The following is a 16,092-nucleotide window of genomic DNA, read 5'->3' as shown; positions in this document are numbered from 1 at the left end:
CGTGCCAGGCGGTCATCTCGAGACGGACTTCTGCCCGAGGAAGACGAGTCAGGTCCATTCGTTGTGTCGTGCTCACCCCAATCCCCCACTGTCCTGTCACTGCCGGGTCCCAGCCCCGCCTTATCCCCAAGCAGGACTCGGGCTCTTACAGCCTGCCGGGCAGCCAGCCAGGGAGACCCAGGGGCAGAATCAACCCTGAGGGCCGGGTCCTCCTCCCCGGCGCCCCCCGCACACCCAGGTGGCCCTGTGGGGTCCCGACCCTCTGTTCCATTGGCTGTGGGGCGGCTGGGGGAGGCGGCCCTCCCCTCATGTCCTGTGCTCTGTCCCCAGCTGCACCTGGGCCCATCCCCTCCCGCCGAGGGAGGAAAGAGGGCCTGGGTGTGGCCCAGGACCTGAACGGCAGGCCCCTGTCCCTCCTCGGGTCGGTGGAGGGGTGGGTATACTGGCACAGCGGAGCGGGCCTGGGCTAGGCTGGGGGCCAGCAGCCAGGGCAGGGCCGCGTAGGTCCCCTCCGCGTCCCGGTGGCCTTGTGCTCCCTTCTGTCAGCCGTGTGTGCATGTGTATATACGTACTTGTGGCTTTTGTTCACATTTGGTTTTGTGTTTGTGTAGACGGGTCCCAGGAAAGTTGAGGGGTGGTGGGAGAGGAGCAGGGGCTCAGCCACTACGGTGGGGACGGCTCCCGGCTCCCGACCAGCGACCAGCTGAGCCCGCCTGAACTGGGCGGGGAGGGGGCCGCCTCCCTGCGGGGCCGGGCCGGGGACAGTGTACATAGATGTGTGTTTTGATTGGTCGAGTTCTTATTTTTGTTTGAGTGGTTTTTTTAAGAAAACAACCCCGGCTCTGTCGCGCTGTCTGTTGCCTTGTGCCCTGCGGGAGCCCGGGAACCGGCTGTGCTCATGTGGCTGTGCCGCCCGGGAGCTGGGACAGGGAGGTGCCCGGTGCACCGCTCGGGCCTCGAGTGCGGGGACGGGCACTGGGAGCGGAGCGAGCCTTGTTTCTTGTCAAACGCAGCATCGTTGTCATTAAGCCGGTTGTGGGTTTACGCACTGCTGGGGCTGGCTCTCCGTGTCTCTGGTCCCCAGCTGGGAGGGGTCCTGCGGGTCTGCACGTGCCCAGGGCCGCAGGCCAGCCTAAGTGTCGCAAACGGGCACAGGCGACTCGCCCTGGGCAAGCTGGCTGTGGAGGAGTCTCGTGGGCAGGCTGAGAGAGGTGCCCGTGACCCTGGCTTCGTGGTCCCCCGGGGCAGAGGACATGGGTGTAGCCAGCCCTGGTGGCCCAGCCAGGGCACGGCCCTGCTGTAGGGGAGAGGCACCCACTCCTGGCTGCCATCCGGGAGGAGGAGGATGGGGCCGGAGGAGACGGGGGCCGTGGGACTAGGGGCACGGGGCCACATGGCAGCTTGTGGGTGGGGCAGGTGCTTCTGTCACCTGTACCTGGCTGGTAGGGAAACAGGCCAGTGGGTGGCGTCACTGGCCCAGCGTGTCACACGGAGTGCTGGGGGGCGGGGGGGCGGTGAGATTTGTTGGTTGACCTTCGGGTGTAGCTTTTGTGAGAAAAGGGAAGGGGTGTGGTGGTGGTGGTGGACGAGGTGCAGGCAGGGGCAGCGAGTGAGGGGCAGCCAGAGGGGGAGCTGAGGCCTCCGCGGGGACCGTGGAAGAGAGAGGTCTGGAAGTGCTGGAGGGCAGCAGGAGGTCTTGGGGCTGGGCAGGAAGGCCAGCCCCGGCCAGAGTGGGGGCAGGACCTGGCAGGTCAGGGGGCCCCAGGGGTCTCAGAAGGGTGAGCCCCCTGCCGCGAGCAGGTGCCCACAGCGGGCACGCACCCCGGCCCCTCCCTCCAGGTGAGGAGCCCCGCCTGGGGCCATGGGGACGAGAGAGACCGGACCGCAGCACCTGCCTTCGTGGGCCTCCGCTGTGGCAGGAGTGGGACGGGACAGGGAGAAGCCCGCGTGGCTCTCAGTGTGACAGGTGGCAGGAGGCCCTAGAAAGTGTCACCTTCGAACCCGAGGCCCAGTGGAGCCTGGTGTTTGATCAAGGGCCCAGAGAGCAGGGGGCACCAGGGCGGAGAGCACAGTCCCCGCACAGGCTCTGCTCCAGAGGGGTTAGAGGGGTCCAGAGGGTGGGGGGCAGGTGGGGCCTCGGGGGCCCTTGGAGTTCACGCGTCTGTTATGTGGTGTATCTTGGAGCATATGTCGGTGACGTTTAGTACATTCACGAGGTGGTGCTGCTACCGTGTCTAGTTCCAGAACATTCCACCACCCCAGAAGACGACCCGTCCCCATCAGCTGTCACTCCCTGCCCCCTCCCCGGCGCCCGGCCCCCACAAACCCCCTTCCTGTCTGTGGATGAGCCTGTTCTGGACGTTTCACATAAATGGAATCACACCCCGTGTGGCCTCTGTGTCTGGTTCCCTCCCTGAGCGTCGTGTGTTCAGGGTCCTTATGCCGGGCGGCGGGTGTGGGCGCCTCGCTCCTGCTCGTGGCCGAGGGACATACGTGTGCGCGGGGGACACGGTCTGTGTCTATCGTGCCATTGAGGACTGTGAACTGAGCTGTGCACGCACGTGTGAGGGTCTCACTCCAAGTGGTGGGTCAGAAGCAGAAGAGGGACGGGGTGGGGGGTGAGGAGGGAGGGCTGGGAATGGGGGGGCCCGGATGGAGCTTCTGGAGGGGTGCAGCTGAGGGCACAGCCCGGAGAGCCCCACGTGAGGGTGTTCTCAGGGGGCCCAGAGAGGAGGTGGGAGCCCCGGTTTTACGGCCACCACCCGAGGCACATGCCTGCCTGTCGCCTGGTCCTCCCCCTCCCGGGGGAAGCATCCTGGGGCGGGGGCGGGTGGCGGCTGTCTGGATGGAGGCCAGCACTGGCCAGTACCGTTGCCGGGACACCGAGGGCCTTTGTCGCTGTCAACAATGGCCCCACAGGCCTTCCAGGCGTGAGCCCCTGGGGACCCAGAGGCAGACATGCAGACCCTGGCGTGGCAGCGGCCCGAGGCTGCCCGGCCCTACGTCCCCCAGGGGACCCTGGAAGTGGCATTCCCAGCACCTCTGTACAGGTGAGTGCGCGCCTTGCCCACAGACCCCACCTCTGGGTTTCAGGCCAGACGGGATCTGGTGTGGCTTCTCTTGAATGTCGTCTGAGTTTTGAGCGAAGGCACGCTGGTGTTGCTCTGTCCTCCCGCCTCCTGGCCCCCTCCTCCCCCCTGCCTCTCCTCCCTCCCTGCCCACGGCCAGAGCGGGGCGCCTGTGGAAACCGCAGGTCAGAGGCTCGCGTGGGCACCGCACACACATAGCAAGCAGACCCCAGTTTGCTGCTGCTGCTCCGAGAGCCCGGGCTGGGGGCTCAGATTTGCCCTCCCCCGGTTCTGGAAGCCAGATGTCCGACCCCAAGGGGTCAGCAGGGCTGGTTCCTTCAGGGCCTGGGGGAGACTCTCCGTCACGCCCCCCGGCTTCTCGTGTCTTCGTGGCAGTTGTTGGCACCCCTCGAGGACGCGTCACCCTGACCTCTGCCCCATCTTCACGTGGCCTTCTCCGTGTCCAAACCCCTCCTTCCAAGAACACCAGGCGCGGCACCAGGGCCAGCCTAGCCTCCCGCTTCCCAGCTTTACAGCTGTGTCTGCTGAAACCCCGCCTCCTGATAGGGTTCCGTTCTGAGATTCCAGGTGGGTACGGAATTGGGAGCCCGCGTTGAGGACTGGGACCGTTTTCATGGTATTCTACAAATCATGTGCATCTTGCAGTGTGGGGTACGCAAGATGGTCTTGAACTTCCCCTTGAGCGAGCGGCAGACCTGTCTGTCCATTTCCTGAGACAGATGTGCCGGAACCTACCAGGCTAATCCCTGCTCCCCTTCAGGAGACATGTGGGCTTCTGGTTTTCTGGGACCAGATCTGTGCCTGCAGGCGCTGGTGAAAAAGCCTGTTGCCAGCAGCCCTGCGGGCACTGCCTCGGGGCAGCTCAGCGGCTCAGAGCCCCTGCCCGTCGTGTGCGGGAAGGAGCGGCTGTCGAGGTTTCTGCTCAAGCAAGTGTGTGCGGCTTCGGCAGCTTTGGAGGTTTTTTTTCTGCTTTTAATGGTACCACGCTGAGGCTGTCTTCTCTGCACCATGGCCTTTGTTTCCTACACCGTCCCGTGCCCCCCCAGGGCCTTTGTATATCCACCTGGAGCTTGGTGCTGCAGCCTCCTCAGGGAAGCCGTCCTAATGCCCAGGACAGGCTCTGGTCCCAGAGGCCACCGGGAACAGGTGCTCCCCTTGTCCCCGCCCCCTGCGTCCCCAGGGAGAAAGGAAAGCCGAAAAAGTAAAAAGTTCAGTGAGGGTGCACGGAGGCTAGAGAGGAGGGGGCCACGAAGGGTCGGCCTCCTGCTCTGCCAGGCCTGGGGGGGGGGGGGGGGGGGGGGGTGTCCAGGCCCTTGCGCCCTCGATGCTGGCAACACATGGCATGGGGTAAAAAGGCCCATTCCAGAGCCAGCTGAGGCCCGGGGGGAGGGCAGGGAGGGCCACAGGCTCAGCCTCCTCCTCCCTGCCCTTAACCCCCTCAGCGATGACTGCCTGTCCCTGGAGGGGCCCCGCTGGACACCGGCCATCAAGCAGGCCACACGCTGGAAGTACACGCCCCTGGGGCGCGACGCAGCTGGCCAGCTGTGGTCCACCGGCCTAACCACCTCAGACCCCCGTGAGGCCTGGTACACGTTCCCGCGGGCCCCGGACAGCCCCTACCGGGAGGCCCACGGCCACCAGCACAGATGTCACAGCTGCCAGGAGCGAAGCATGCCCTCGGGTGAGTGCTCAGCCCGGTCTTGCCCCGCCACCGGGCCGGCCCCCCAGGGGAGGGCAAGGACAGAGATGACCTCCTCTCTCTTCCCCCCGCAGCCTGTACCCAGCACCTCCAGGAGACCGCCTGGTACAACCCTGTCCTCCCTGCCCAGTACAGGAACCCCGGCACACGGTGGGGGAGCACGCTGTGGAGGGACAGACTCATCCGGGGCAAGGAGTACGGTGAGGACCGGGGGCCCAGAAATCTGGGGGAGCGAGGCCCCTGGACCGAAGTGGAGACTGCCCAGGGCCAGAAAGCGGGGGACAGGAGGTGACCTGGGTCCTGGTCCCTACAGTGGTCAACAGGCACCAATACCGGGTGGAGCCACCGTGGCGGTCGGACCACGTGCCGTACCTGTCTGTGCCGCGGCGGCCGTGCTACGCCACCCAGAGCTACCGGCGGTGGAGCCTGGAGCCTTACCGTCCCTCCGCCAACCAGCGGCCCCCGCCCACCCACCTGCCCGTCTGCTGATAAAGGTCACGCTGCCAGCACCGCCCCTGCAGGGACCCCTATGCCTCTGACACCACCCCACCCCCCTGACCCAGTGCATCTCTCCACTTCTGGGGCCTGGGAGGGTCTTGGGTGGCCAGGTGGCCAGATAAAGGGAGCTACTAACCGAGACCCTGGCGACCAGAACTCTGGGACGAAGGCAGATGGACCCTGGAGGCACCGGCTGCCCCCTCCCTGCTCTGGGCCCCGGGCAGACAGCTGAGGCCACAGTCCTCACCCCTGGGTGGCTTTTTATTCATAGCCAGTCGTGGCCTTGGGCACAGGGTTGTGGGACTGGGTCCCCCCCAAGCCTGAGGCTCCCATCAGGCCCAATGACGACACCGTTCGTCCAGGGACCCGGCAGCACCTAGGAAACCCCGACCGAGCCTGGGGTGACGGGTGAGCTGGGCGCTCCCCTGGATCCCAGAGGGCCAAGCTCAGAGTCTGGGCTGCTGACCGCCTGCCCTCACCTGCCGCCCTCACAGCCGGGTGAGGATGGGGGGCAGGGATGGGAGCTGGGCATGGCCTGTAGAGTTCATGTGCACAGGACCGCGACCGTGGGGGGACGGTGTCAGGGTTAGGCTCCGGGGTCCCCTGCAAGAGAAAGGGATGAGGGTAGTCAGGCCGGAGCCTGCCGGGGGCCCAGCCCTGCCGCCCATGGTCAAGGGTGGGGCGCGGCCCCAACTCACAGCTCCGCAGGCGGATGGGCCAGATCAGGAGACTGCACAGACAGAGGGTGGCGGCCACGCCCACGCCACCAGTCACAGCCACCATCACCCAGTGGTAGAAGCCTACGCAGGCCCGGCAGCAGAGCTCTAAGCTAGGGGTGGGGCAGAAGCAGGTGAGCTGACATCCCTCAGGACCCGGCAGCCTGGGCCTCCCGCTCAGCCGTCGGGTAGCCGGAACCGGAGAGCCACCCTCAGCACCCCAGCGCCCCCTCACCCGGCTGGGCTGCCACAGTCCCCTGCTCCCGGTTGTGGTTGTGCCAACAGCAGCCACCAGAGGGGCCCCCCCCCCCCCCCCCCCCCCCGCCTCGGCCCTGCACACCTGCACTGCCCCCTCCCTCCTCCTGTTGCCCTCATTTCCTCTGCTCCAGCCACACAGGCCTCCTCTTTGCTGTTCCTCCCCGTTTACCTGGGACTCCCTGACAGCCACCGAGTCTCAGGTCCAGTGTCCTCTCCTCAAGGAAGCCCACCCTGACCTCTTGCCCCAGTCAGGCTCCCACAAGTGGGGTTTCCTACACACCTTGCATTGGTCTGGATCGCGCAGCTATGTGCTTGTTAAAGTGGCTGGCGTTGCCCCCAGGTCCATGAGGACGGGAACAGACCGCCCTTGGTCCCAGAGCCCAGACTTCTACAAGGCTCAGCCTCAGTGCTCTAGAACCACCGGGGTCTGGAACCTTACAGGTTCTCAGGGCCTGAACAAGACTCTGGCTTTGCCCCAGCCCTGCCCACGGCCCTGGTACATCCGAATGCTGTGTCCTCGGCACACAGCAGACCCCGCGTTTGCTTCCTAAGTAAGCCAAGTGCCGGAGGTAAGGAACAGCCGGGCGTCCCCCCTGTGAGAACCCGCCAGCGTGCCGCCTCGGGCCCAGGCTGAGTCCCCAGACCCCGGGCAGTGCCTGGCACCCGGCACGCACTCGGCACGTCTTACTAAGCGAGGAAGTGAGCAGCACTCACGAGCAGGGATGCAGGCTCTGGATGGCCATGACCGCCAGCCCGTTGGCCACCTTATCCGAGAAGCTCATGGCACCATACACAAAGGCTCCGCTGTGCTGGGGGACACGGGCAGGCAGGTCACAGCCCGGCCCCGGTCCCCCAACCCCCCACCCGGTCCACACCATCAGCCTTACCGTGTGGGGGCCGATGAGGTCGGCCGTCATGGCCAGCGAGGTGACGAGGATCGTGGCACAGCCCGTGCCCAGCAGCACGGCGGCTACGTACACGGCCACGCCGAGCCTGTCTGCCAGCGCCACCCAGGCGGCGAAGGCCAGGATCACCAGGAGGCCCGCGAAGTAGGTCAGCTGTGGAGGAGCGGGCCCAGGTCAGGCCCGCCTTTGCCCTTGCCGGGCGGCACCTACCCCCTCTGCCCTTCCGTCTGCCGGACCTCCGGGCCCGGCCGCAGCCTGGAGGGGTGAGGGGAGCCATGCCTACGGGGCCCCTGGCTCGGACCCCACAAGACTCGGGGGCCTGGGGTCTGCAGCGCCACAGAGCCCGCACCGCGGGGCCACGGCTGCGCCCGAGTCCATTAAAGTTAAACAGAGTGAAATGTTCAGTTCCTTAGTCGCGCTGGCCAGAGTTCAAGGGCTCCATGCCCCACTGGCTGCTGCCCCTGGCAGCCCCAAGTTCTAGAACCCTCCGAGGCCGGGACTCTAGACCTCCCAGACACGGGGCTTCCATGGTGTGGGCGCCGCGGTCCGGAGCCGCCTTCCCCCCCCCCCCCCCCCCCCGCCCCAGCTCTCCGCTGTGGGAGATCCTTCCCGCCCACCCCTGCCTGCCCACTTACGTTCCTCCCGATGCACTTGTTGACCGGCTTCATGAGGAAGGACGAGCAGAATCCGCTGACATACATCACCAGCGGGATGGTGGCGATGAACTTCTGTCGGGGCAGAGCGCAAGCGCGCCTGTCACAGAAGGGCCCGTCCTCCCCGCTCCGCGCCAGCCCGCGCCGCCCAGCTCACCTTGGGCAGGTTGAGCGAGTAGGTGAGGTACATGGCTATGTACGTCTGGGACAGGTTCACGATGAGCCTCGTGCTCATGTACAGCAGGCCCACCTGCGGGCAGAGAAGGCTGGGCTCCGACGGCGCGCCCTGCCCCCATCGGCAGGGGACACGGGGCCTACGGGAGCCGCCTGCAGGGACGAGGGCCGCTAGGGACAAAGAACGTCTGCCCGGGGGTACAGGATGATGAAGTGACACCCCCCCCCCCCCAAGAGTAGGGGCCTCAGGTCCAGCCCCACTGTGTCCCCAGCGCCCCCACCCCCTCAGCACACCTGATAGAAGGCGGGCTCCCGCAGCCAGTGTTTCCAGAGCAGCAGGGGCTGGGCGGTGGGCGGGGCCAGCAGCGGGCTGTGCTCGTCGGGCTCCTCCGCCCGCGGCCGGCGCCCTTCCCTCGTGCCCACATGGAACAGCAGCGAGAAGATGGCGCCCACTCCGACCACCAGCAGGGACAGGTTCTGGAGGCCAGGCAGGACAGGGGTCGGCCGGAGCCCAAGCCCCGGGGTCCGGGGCCCCGGGGTGTCCCGCCCGGGGCCCAGCTCACCTGGAACACCCGCACGTCTTGGACGCCCAGCTGGTCGCGGACATCCCGGGCCACGTCCATGTGCGGGGAGCCCTGCAGGCGGAGCAGCAGCCAGGCGGCACCGTACACGGTGATGTTGGCCACCACGGTGAAGGCGTACCTGGCGGGAGGCAGGCGAGGCTTCGGCGCGGCGGCCCGGGAGGGCGCACGGCTGCCGCTTCCCCGGGGGCCCGCGCTGCCAGAGCCACCGCTGGCATCCGGGGAATCTCTGGCTGCTGGGCGATCTCAGCCACTAAACGTCGGGTGGCCCCAGGAAAGCCCTGGCTACGCGTTATCCGAGGATTTACAATGACCCACGAGTCCACCATGACGACCCGAGCTGTCCGGGCACCGAGACTCGGGGAAGCAGGGCATGGCCCACACGCCTGTGCGCTGGAGATGCTCAGAAGCCAGGATGTGGGGATTCTTGGTTCCCAGCTCCTGGGCTTTTGACAGGGCCAGGGCTCCATGGTCTAGAAGCATCCAGGCCTGCTCCTGCTCGCAGCCCTAGAACAATGTCCCTCCAGGGCTTGGGGGCAGAGCCTCTGGATCGCACACCAGGACTCCGTTTCCCTTTCTGAAAGTGAGCACAACCCCCCCAGAGATCAGAGTGAATTGGCCACAAGGCTGGCGGTAAAGCATCGGCAGGTGGAAGGTGGCCCCCCGAGCTCGGTCTCAGCCCTGCCTGGCCCGCCAGCTGGGGCCCTCGGGCCCGGGGCAACCCCCGTCATTGGCGCCCACGGCTCCGCGCCATGATGTGGAAGTCAGAGGCCGGGCTGGGCAGCGCTGGGGCCAAGCAGACCGAGATGGAGGAGGCAAGGCCCCACTGAAGATGCCAGAGGGGTGCACGCTCAGGGCGCCTCCCGTGAGCCAGTCCTCCCCTCAGCTCCGGCCACAGGGGCCGCCACCACCCGTGCTAGCCCTTCCGCCTGGCACTCGATCATCTCCCGTACCCTTGTCCCGCTGCACAGTGGCCCGTAGGGGCGGGCTCTGCACCAAGCCTGGCCTTGCCATGATGATTAAAGATAATCCACACAAAGGGCCTAGAACTGTGCTGCACACAGCAAGCACTGCATAAATGCTCCCATTACCATATCCAGGAGAACCTCCTTCAGTGCCTCAAACCAGCCAACAGACCAGCCCGGTGCCCAGCTGTATCCGTGTGGGCAAGCTGGAGTCTGAGATGGGCCTCGATCTTCCCACACCCTGGTCGCGTCCTAATCCCTCCCCTCGAGAAGGGGACCGTGGATAAGCGAGATCACTCCCGCTGTTTAGGTGAAAGTGACAAAGGTAAAGGGATCCTGCGGGTATAATTAATGGAGATTATCCTGGGTGAGCCAAGCCTAATCAGGAGATCCTTAGGAAAACCCAAGCCTCAGGTGAGACCCCAGGCCTAGCCACCACCTCGATGGGGGCCTCCAGACAGACCGCGGAGCAGAAAGTAAAGCCGAGCAGAGTCAGGCTCCACACCCACAGCAACCAGGAGAGGCTATCTGGTGCCGTTGTAAGCTGCTAACTCTGTGGCCGCAACGGCGGAGGGATACGCCATCGTACAGAAGGGTCACCCGGGGCTGACGGTCCCGGAGCCACACCGCCAAGCGGAGCCCAAACACGGAGGGCGCCCCGGTCTCCAGGCCTCGCCGGTGCCCCACGTACCTGAGGGCCGTGAGCTCCACCTTCTCGTGGTCGTTGGTGACGAGCTCCGGGATGAGACTGAGGTGGGCGATCTGCGTAGCGGCCCAGCCGAACTGGAAGATCACGATGAAGGGCCCGTAGTAGAGGAGGGCGGCCCACTCCGGGGTACCCGCCCCGCAGCCCAGGCACGGGCTGAAGATGAAGGGGAAGGACAGCAGGACACAGACGGTGCCTGTGGACGAACGGAGAGCGGGGCGGTCACCCCACAGGGCCTTCCCACGAGCCCCCGGCTCCCCAGGGCGCGACCAGGCGGAGACGAGCCAGGCCCGGAAAAGGCCCTGCAAAGTCATACAGTGGGGTCGGAGTCAGCAGGTTAAGGGTTCCCGGGACAAACGGGGAAGCCGAGGCAGAGGGACCCAAGGTCATGCGGCCCAAGAGGACAGCGGAGCCAGGCCTCCACCTGCCAGTTCAGGTGATGCGCCCCCGGTGTCTAATGGGGAAACTGAGGCACGTGAGGTCACGTGCTATAGCGAGTACAAGGGCAGGGCCAGGACCTCCAGCCAAGTGTTAGGAAAGGACAAGGACGAGGCCTCCCCACGCCAGCCTCGGGCTCCCCAGGGTGACAGGGCAGGGGATGGGGGGGAGGGGTGCAGAGGGAATGAGAGGAGCCGCGGGTCGGCAGGTTGAAAGGGCGCCACTGCCCACCGGACACGCCATTTATGCCCCCAACTTCCCCCTCCTGCCTCGCCCGGTAGGGCCTTTTCCTCCCCCAGCTCCTACCAAGCGGCCCACGGGGCTACCAGCCGTCAGAAGGCCAGGGGACGCCGGGTGAGGCTACACTGGACCCTGCCCTCCCTGAGCCCCAGTGTCCCCATCAGCTCAGGAGGAGGCCCGGCCTCTTCCTGGAAAAAAGCCCGATACCTCAGAACAAGCCCAGGTCCTCAAGGGCAGCCAACAGGCCCTGCGGGACCGGCCCTGCCCCCTCTGCCCCAGCCACAACGGGCCTCCTCCCTGCCCCCGCACGCCAGGCTCCGTGCTACCCCAGGGCCTTTGCACAGGTCGTGCTGCTGCGTGGAATGCTATTCCCTCACACCGTCCCAGCAAGGCTGAGTCCTTTTTGTCCCTCAGTACTCAACTCAAACGCCACCTCCTCAGAAAAGCTCTCCCTGGCCGACCCAGTCACCGGCTGTCCCATCCCCGCAGCCCGTCTGGACACGGCTTCCTTCTCATGTGCCTTAGCACACACACGGATGTTTCTGTCTCTGCTTGTTTCCTGCCTGCCTCCCCCGCCAGACCAGGCTCTGGGAGGGCAGACGACAGGTCTCTCTGGGTCACTTGTGTGGGCCTGGCCCGCCAGCACGGAGCCCGGTACAGACTTTTTGAGTGACTAAGTGATAATATTAATAATGCCACCAATTTACAGCCTGAAGAGGTGGGTGTTACCACCATCCCCATTTTCCAGCCGAGGACGCAGGTCCATTGTGTGAGCCGCAGAGCCGAGAACCCAGCCTGCTGCCCGCCCCCGAGCTGCTCCTTCCCTCCAGCTCAGGGCCCTCTCCCCCACCTCCCCGCTGGGCCCAGCAGCTGGCCTTCCCTCCTCCCCTGAGGCTCTGGACCTCACGCCCCGACGCGGGGCCCACGTCCGCAGTCCCGGGGATGGGGAAATGAAACCAAAACCACCTTTCCTTGCTATTTCTCTGGAACTGGTGCGTGGGCGGGGCATCCCGATCCGATTCCTGGGGGCGCTGGGGCCCTGGAGGCCCCCGCAGGGCCCAGGCACAAACCGTACACTCTGGTCAGAAGAATGCGCCGCCCTGGCCAGAACCCGCCCTGGAGCCGGCCAGGCCAGGTTAACCATTGTCTGGACGAGGCTGCCTGGCTGGGGGACCTTGGGCAAGGGACTTGGGGCCTCAGTTTCCAGAAAGCGGAGATAACAAAAATATCTGCCTCTCAAAGTCAGCATGAGTTAACATGCAAGGGGCACCCGGGTGGCTCAGTGGGTTGAGTGTCCCACTTCGGCTCAGCTCAGCTCATGATCTCACGGTTCGTGGGTTCGAGTCCCGCGTCGGGCTCTGTGCTGACGGCTCGGAGCCTGGAGCCTGCTTCGGATTCTGTGTCTCCCTCTCTCTTTGCCCCCCGCCCCCAACTTGTACTCTGTCTCACTCGCTCTCAAAAAGAAACATTAAAAAATAAAAAATAAAAAAGATTAACGTGCAAAACCTGCCTCGCGAGCTTTAAAACTGTGGTAGGTCACATTTGCACAGCTGTCTCAACCGGCCGGAATGCACGCGCACACACACTCCTATCCATCCTTCAAACCCCCAAAGCTAATGTCCCTTCCTTCAAAGCTCTGCTTCTCCCTTATGAAACCTAGTCCACCCACATGTCCCAGCGTGGACCCCACGGAGAATCATCCCCTGTCTGGCTGTATCCTCTCGGGGCTGGGGGAAGCCCAGAGAGCTTGTTAAGGGGAAAAGTGAATCCATCGCCACCGGCCACAGGCTCAGCGGCAAAAAAAAAAAAGAAAGAAAAAAAGAGAAGTGGGGAGGGTTGCCAAGGTGACTTTCACTCAGGTCCCCTTATCAGGCCTCAAGAGGGGCTGCCTCGGCTTCCTCTCAGATCCTCCTGGGTCTCCCCACACGCTCACCCTGCGGCGGAGAAGGGGAAGGGGTGCAGGTGGAGGCCGTGGTGCCTGGTAGGGGTGCGTAGCCCCCAGGCCGGTTGTACATAAACGCAAAGCCGGCTCTTTATTTATAAAGGTGCCTAACCTTTGCAGGGGGGAGGGGATGCCGATTCTTCCTCTGGGGTCTGGTGGGAGCCTCACTGAACCCCAGGCCTCCCGCCTATGAAAGGGGCGCAGAATCAGGCTGCTAACAGCGTGCGCTCCCGGGGACCCCTTCCCACGGCTGCTTCCGGCTCCCCAGGGGTGGCTCCCCTGTCGGCCCAGGGAGAAGACCCCCACACCCACGTGTCTGTCACCCGTCAGGCCTAGGAACTATCGCGTTTGCTCGTCAAGGACTTGACCTGAACAGAACTGCGTTGGAGGCCGGGCTCTCAGACTCTGCAAGCAATCCCCGCACGGGCCCAAAGAGGAGCACCTTTCCCGTCCGCTTTTCAGAGGGGAGCAGCGGTCTGAGTCTCCCGTGTCTCCCTGCTCCCCTCCCCGGCCGCTACAGTCTAAAGTGACCCCCAGGGCAGCCTGGGTGTCCTCGGCACCCGGGAATCCCGACCTCCGGCCGCTTGGAAATCTGCTGCACCTGGCAAAAACAGCGCTCACGAGGGCCCAGGGCAAGTCACTGCCTCCTCGGTCACTGTTCCCAAGGGCAAGGAGACATCAGCCGGCCCCTCCTAGCTTCTAGAAAGCTGCCGCCCAGAATTCGCAGGGCAGGATTCCTGTGCCTGCCTCCCGAAATGCCCGGCGGGCCCCAAGTGCCGGGAGGCACCCGTGCCAGGGGGAGGTGGGCAGAGAAAGCGGCGGGGGCTAATCTCAAGGCCCAGGGTCCACGGCGGCACAGAAGGGATGCTGGGAGGCCGGCCTTATCAAGGCTGTGCACGGGGCGGGACACCCCAGCTCCGGGGGCACCTGCCTCCACCCCCTCACCAACACAGGTGTTCTGACAGCTCCCCCAGAGCCCCACCCTGTTGGCCCCGCAGACCCCAGCCCCCTCAGCCAGACAGACACAGACCCCTGACTCCTTGGTCTTACCTGCCCCCAAGTCTTGGCTCGGGGACAGCACCCTCAGACCTCCCAAGCACCAGGCTGTCCGAGCCGGGGCAGACGATGGGCAGAGGTGCACCGGAGAAACGGACAGACTGACAGAGGGGGGGCGTCTAGGCAGCCTGACCCCCCACTCCCACCGAGTTGTCCCGGGTGGTCACCCAGACAAATAGAGAAGCCAGACCAGGCAGAGCGACAGAGGTGGCACTAGGCAGGCAGAGCGTTCAGGGTGCCCACGGGGGTCAGAGAGAAAGACAAAGGGAAGTGACACCGGAGGGTCACATGAGCGGTCAGATGGCAGACAGAAGGAGTACAGGGCAGCTAAGCAGACAGATGGGGGAGGCTCATGGACGGGGGAAAGTACTGGACGCGGGAGGTTCAGGCCTAGGGCAGGCGGGCACAGGAGGGAGGCTCGGGCCCCGGGGCAGGCAGTCCGACGGGGGAGGCTCGAGCCGGCGGGCAGTCAGACGGGGGAGGCTCAGCCGAGACTTACCGACCAGGTGCCAAGCCTTCCGAGGGCCGCAGCGGGCGCAGCGGCCGGCGGCGCGGTCGGCCTCGTAGCCCACGAGGGGCGTACACAGCCCGTCGGCCACCTGGCCGAGCAGCAGCAGCAGGCCCGCGCCGCGGGAGCTGTAAGCGCGCACCGAGTGCAGGTAGAGCAGCAGGTACGTGAACCACATGGACGCGCACAGGTCGTTGAGGAAGTGGCCCACGGCGTAGCTCAGCCGAGCGGCCAGGGACAGGGGCCGCGGGGGCGCCCCCGCTCCGGCTGCTGGGGGCCCCGGGCCCATGGCCGCGCCCCGGACTCCGGCCGGGCGGTCGGGCGCGCGGCAGACGCCCCGCTCTCCCCGCGCCGCCGCCCAAGTCCGCCCCGCGGAGCGCGCAGGCGGCCGCCGAGCCCCGAACCCAAAATTAAGGCCTGGTCGGGGCGGGGCGGGGCAGGCTGACGGCCGCCTCCACCAATCGGGGCCGCGCGCCGGGACCCGGAAGCCAATAACCAGAGAGAGGGGCGTGGCCTCGGGGCGGGTTCGGCCTCCGTGCCGGGCGCCGACGGGCTGAGACGGTCCTAGCGCCGGACGGTTCGCCCTCGGGTGAGAGGGACCCGCACGCACGTGGGCGGCGACACGGGAGCGCCCACGCCCGGACCCCTGCCTTCAGGCCGGCGCCCCCCTCGCCTGACGGCAGCGCTACGAAGCCTACCGTGTGGGCCGGGAGGGGGCGGGCTGGGGGCGCGGGAGATGGGGGAGAATTCTGAGTCTGAGCTCGCCCCTCCTCGGGGTCCGGTGACTTCCCGACCCGGAGAGACCCAGTCGGACGCGGAGAGGACGCATTCGTTCTAATTAATTAGTTATTAAGGATAATAATGGGGATAATCATCATAATAACACCAGCTGGAGTTTAATGAGCGCCGGCTGTGCCAAACGGCCCACGTGGGTTTTCTCACCCAAGCCTGGAGGGAAGCGAAGCGAGTGTCTCCCATTTCACACAGGCCCAGAGAACGGAGCGGGCGTGCCCCGGGGGCTCAGGGAGTCAGGTGCCTGCAACCCCTCCCCACCCTCCCCCAACCGCCCTCCCACGACTGGGTCACCACCCAAGCGGTTTCAGGTTCCCCCAAACGTTGGGTGCTGTTGTGCCCCCGCGCCCCCAGGGCCCCTCCGGCGGGGGTTGAACACCCGCACTCCAGCCAGAAACCCCACTCCCTCCTGGCTGTTCCAGCCTTTAACTCTGGAGAGCCTCAGTCTCCCCAGATCTGGAATGGGTATAATGCACATTAAAAATTCTATGGGGGGGGGGGGGCGGTGCGTAGCGCCTGGGTCGTTCAGTCCAGTAAGCTTCCTACTTTGGCTCAGGTCATGATCTCCCCAGTCCTTGGGTTCAAGTTCCCTTCCGCCTCTGTGCTGACACCTCGGAGCCTCGGGTCTGATTCGGATTCTGGGTCTTCCTGGAGAGGCAGAGAGAGAAGGAGACACAGAATATTTGAAAAAGACACACACACACACACACACACACACACACACACACACACACACGGTGCGCGACCAGGGGAGGGGTAGAGAGAGAGGGAGACACAGAATCCAAAGCAGACTCCAGGCTCCGAGCTGTCAGCATAGAGCCTGACGGGGGGGGGGGGGGGGGGGCTCGAACCCACCAACCCTGAGATCATGA

At 65.6% G+C, this 16,092-nt stretch overlaps 2 protein-coding genes across 10 annotated transcripts in view; one reads left to right on the top strand and one right to left on the bottom strand.

Moving 5' to 3' along the window:
• TEKTIP1 (tektin bundle interacting protein 1) overlaps nt 1-5,819 on the top strand; it is a 119,500-nt gene extending 113,681 nt beyond the window's left edge. Inside the window, exons 1-4 of one of the 6 annotated variants that reach the window (XM_027049524.2) lie at nt 2,112-3,050; nt 4,532-4,770; nt 4,863-4,988; nt 5,102-5,819. In XM_027049524.2, coding sequence (XP_026905325.1) covers nt 2,959-3,050; nt 4,532-4,770; nt 4,863-4,988; nt 5,102-5,277 — 633 coding nt within the window. In that variant the 5' untranslated portion in view covers nt 2,112-2,958 and the 3' untranslated portion in view covers nt 5,278-5,819. Of the gene's footprint in view, nt 1-2,111; nt 4,771-4,862; nt 4,989-5,101 lie in introns of those variants that run through there. The other 5 variants (XM_027049523.2, XM_053220128.1, XM_027049522.2 and 2 more) reach the window with 5 other exon arrangements.
• MFSD12 (major facilitator superfamily domain containing 12) lies at nt 5,529-14,834 on the bottom strand. 4 transcript variants are annotated; one of them, XM_027049519.2, is made up of 10 exons: nt 14,420-14,834; nt 10,230-10,440; nt 8,556-8,694; nt 8,287-8,469; nt 7,976-8,068; nt 7,801-7,893; nt 7,148-7,318; nt 6,975-7,069; nt 5,985-6,115; nt 5,529-5,889 (listed from the first exon to the last, which is right to left on the bottom strand). In XM_027049519.2, the coding sequence occupies exons 1-10, from the start codon at nt 14,715-14,717 to the stop codon at nt 5,873-5,875; spliced, it is 1,431 nt and encodes a 476-aa protein (XP_026905320.1). In that variant the 5' UTR covers nt 14,718-14,834; the 3' UTR covers nt 5,529-5,872. The 4 variants fall into 4 exon arrangements, with proteins under 4 accessions (XP_026905320.1, XP_053076099.1, XP_026905322.2 ...); XM_053220124.1 differs by lacking the exon at nt 14,420-14,834 and adding an exon at nt 11,825-12,705 and having other exon boundaries at nt 7,976-8,145; XM_027049521.2 differs by lacking the exon at nt 14,420-14,834 and adding an exon at nt 11,889-12,081.
• Between the last annotated feature and the right edge of the window lie 1,258 nt (nt 14,835-16,092).

This window comes from Acinonyx jubatus, chromosome A2 (assembly GCF_027475565.1).
Source record: "Acinonyx jubatus isolate Ajub_Pintada_27869175 chromosome A2, VMU_Ajub_asm_v1.0, whole genome shotgun sequence".
Classification (NCBI taxonomy): domain Eukaryota; kingdom Metazoa; phylum Chordata; class Mammalia; order Carnivora; family Felidae; genus Acinonyx; species Acinonyx jubatus.
The sequence above is the reverse complement of the archived record's forward strand: the minus strand, read 5'-3'. Positions and strand labels throughout refer to the sequence as shown.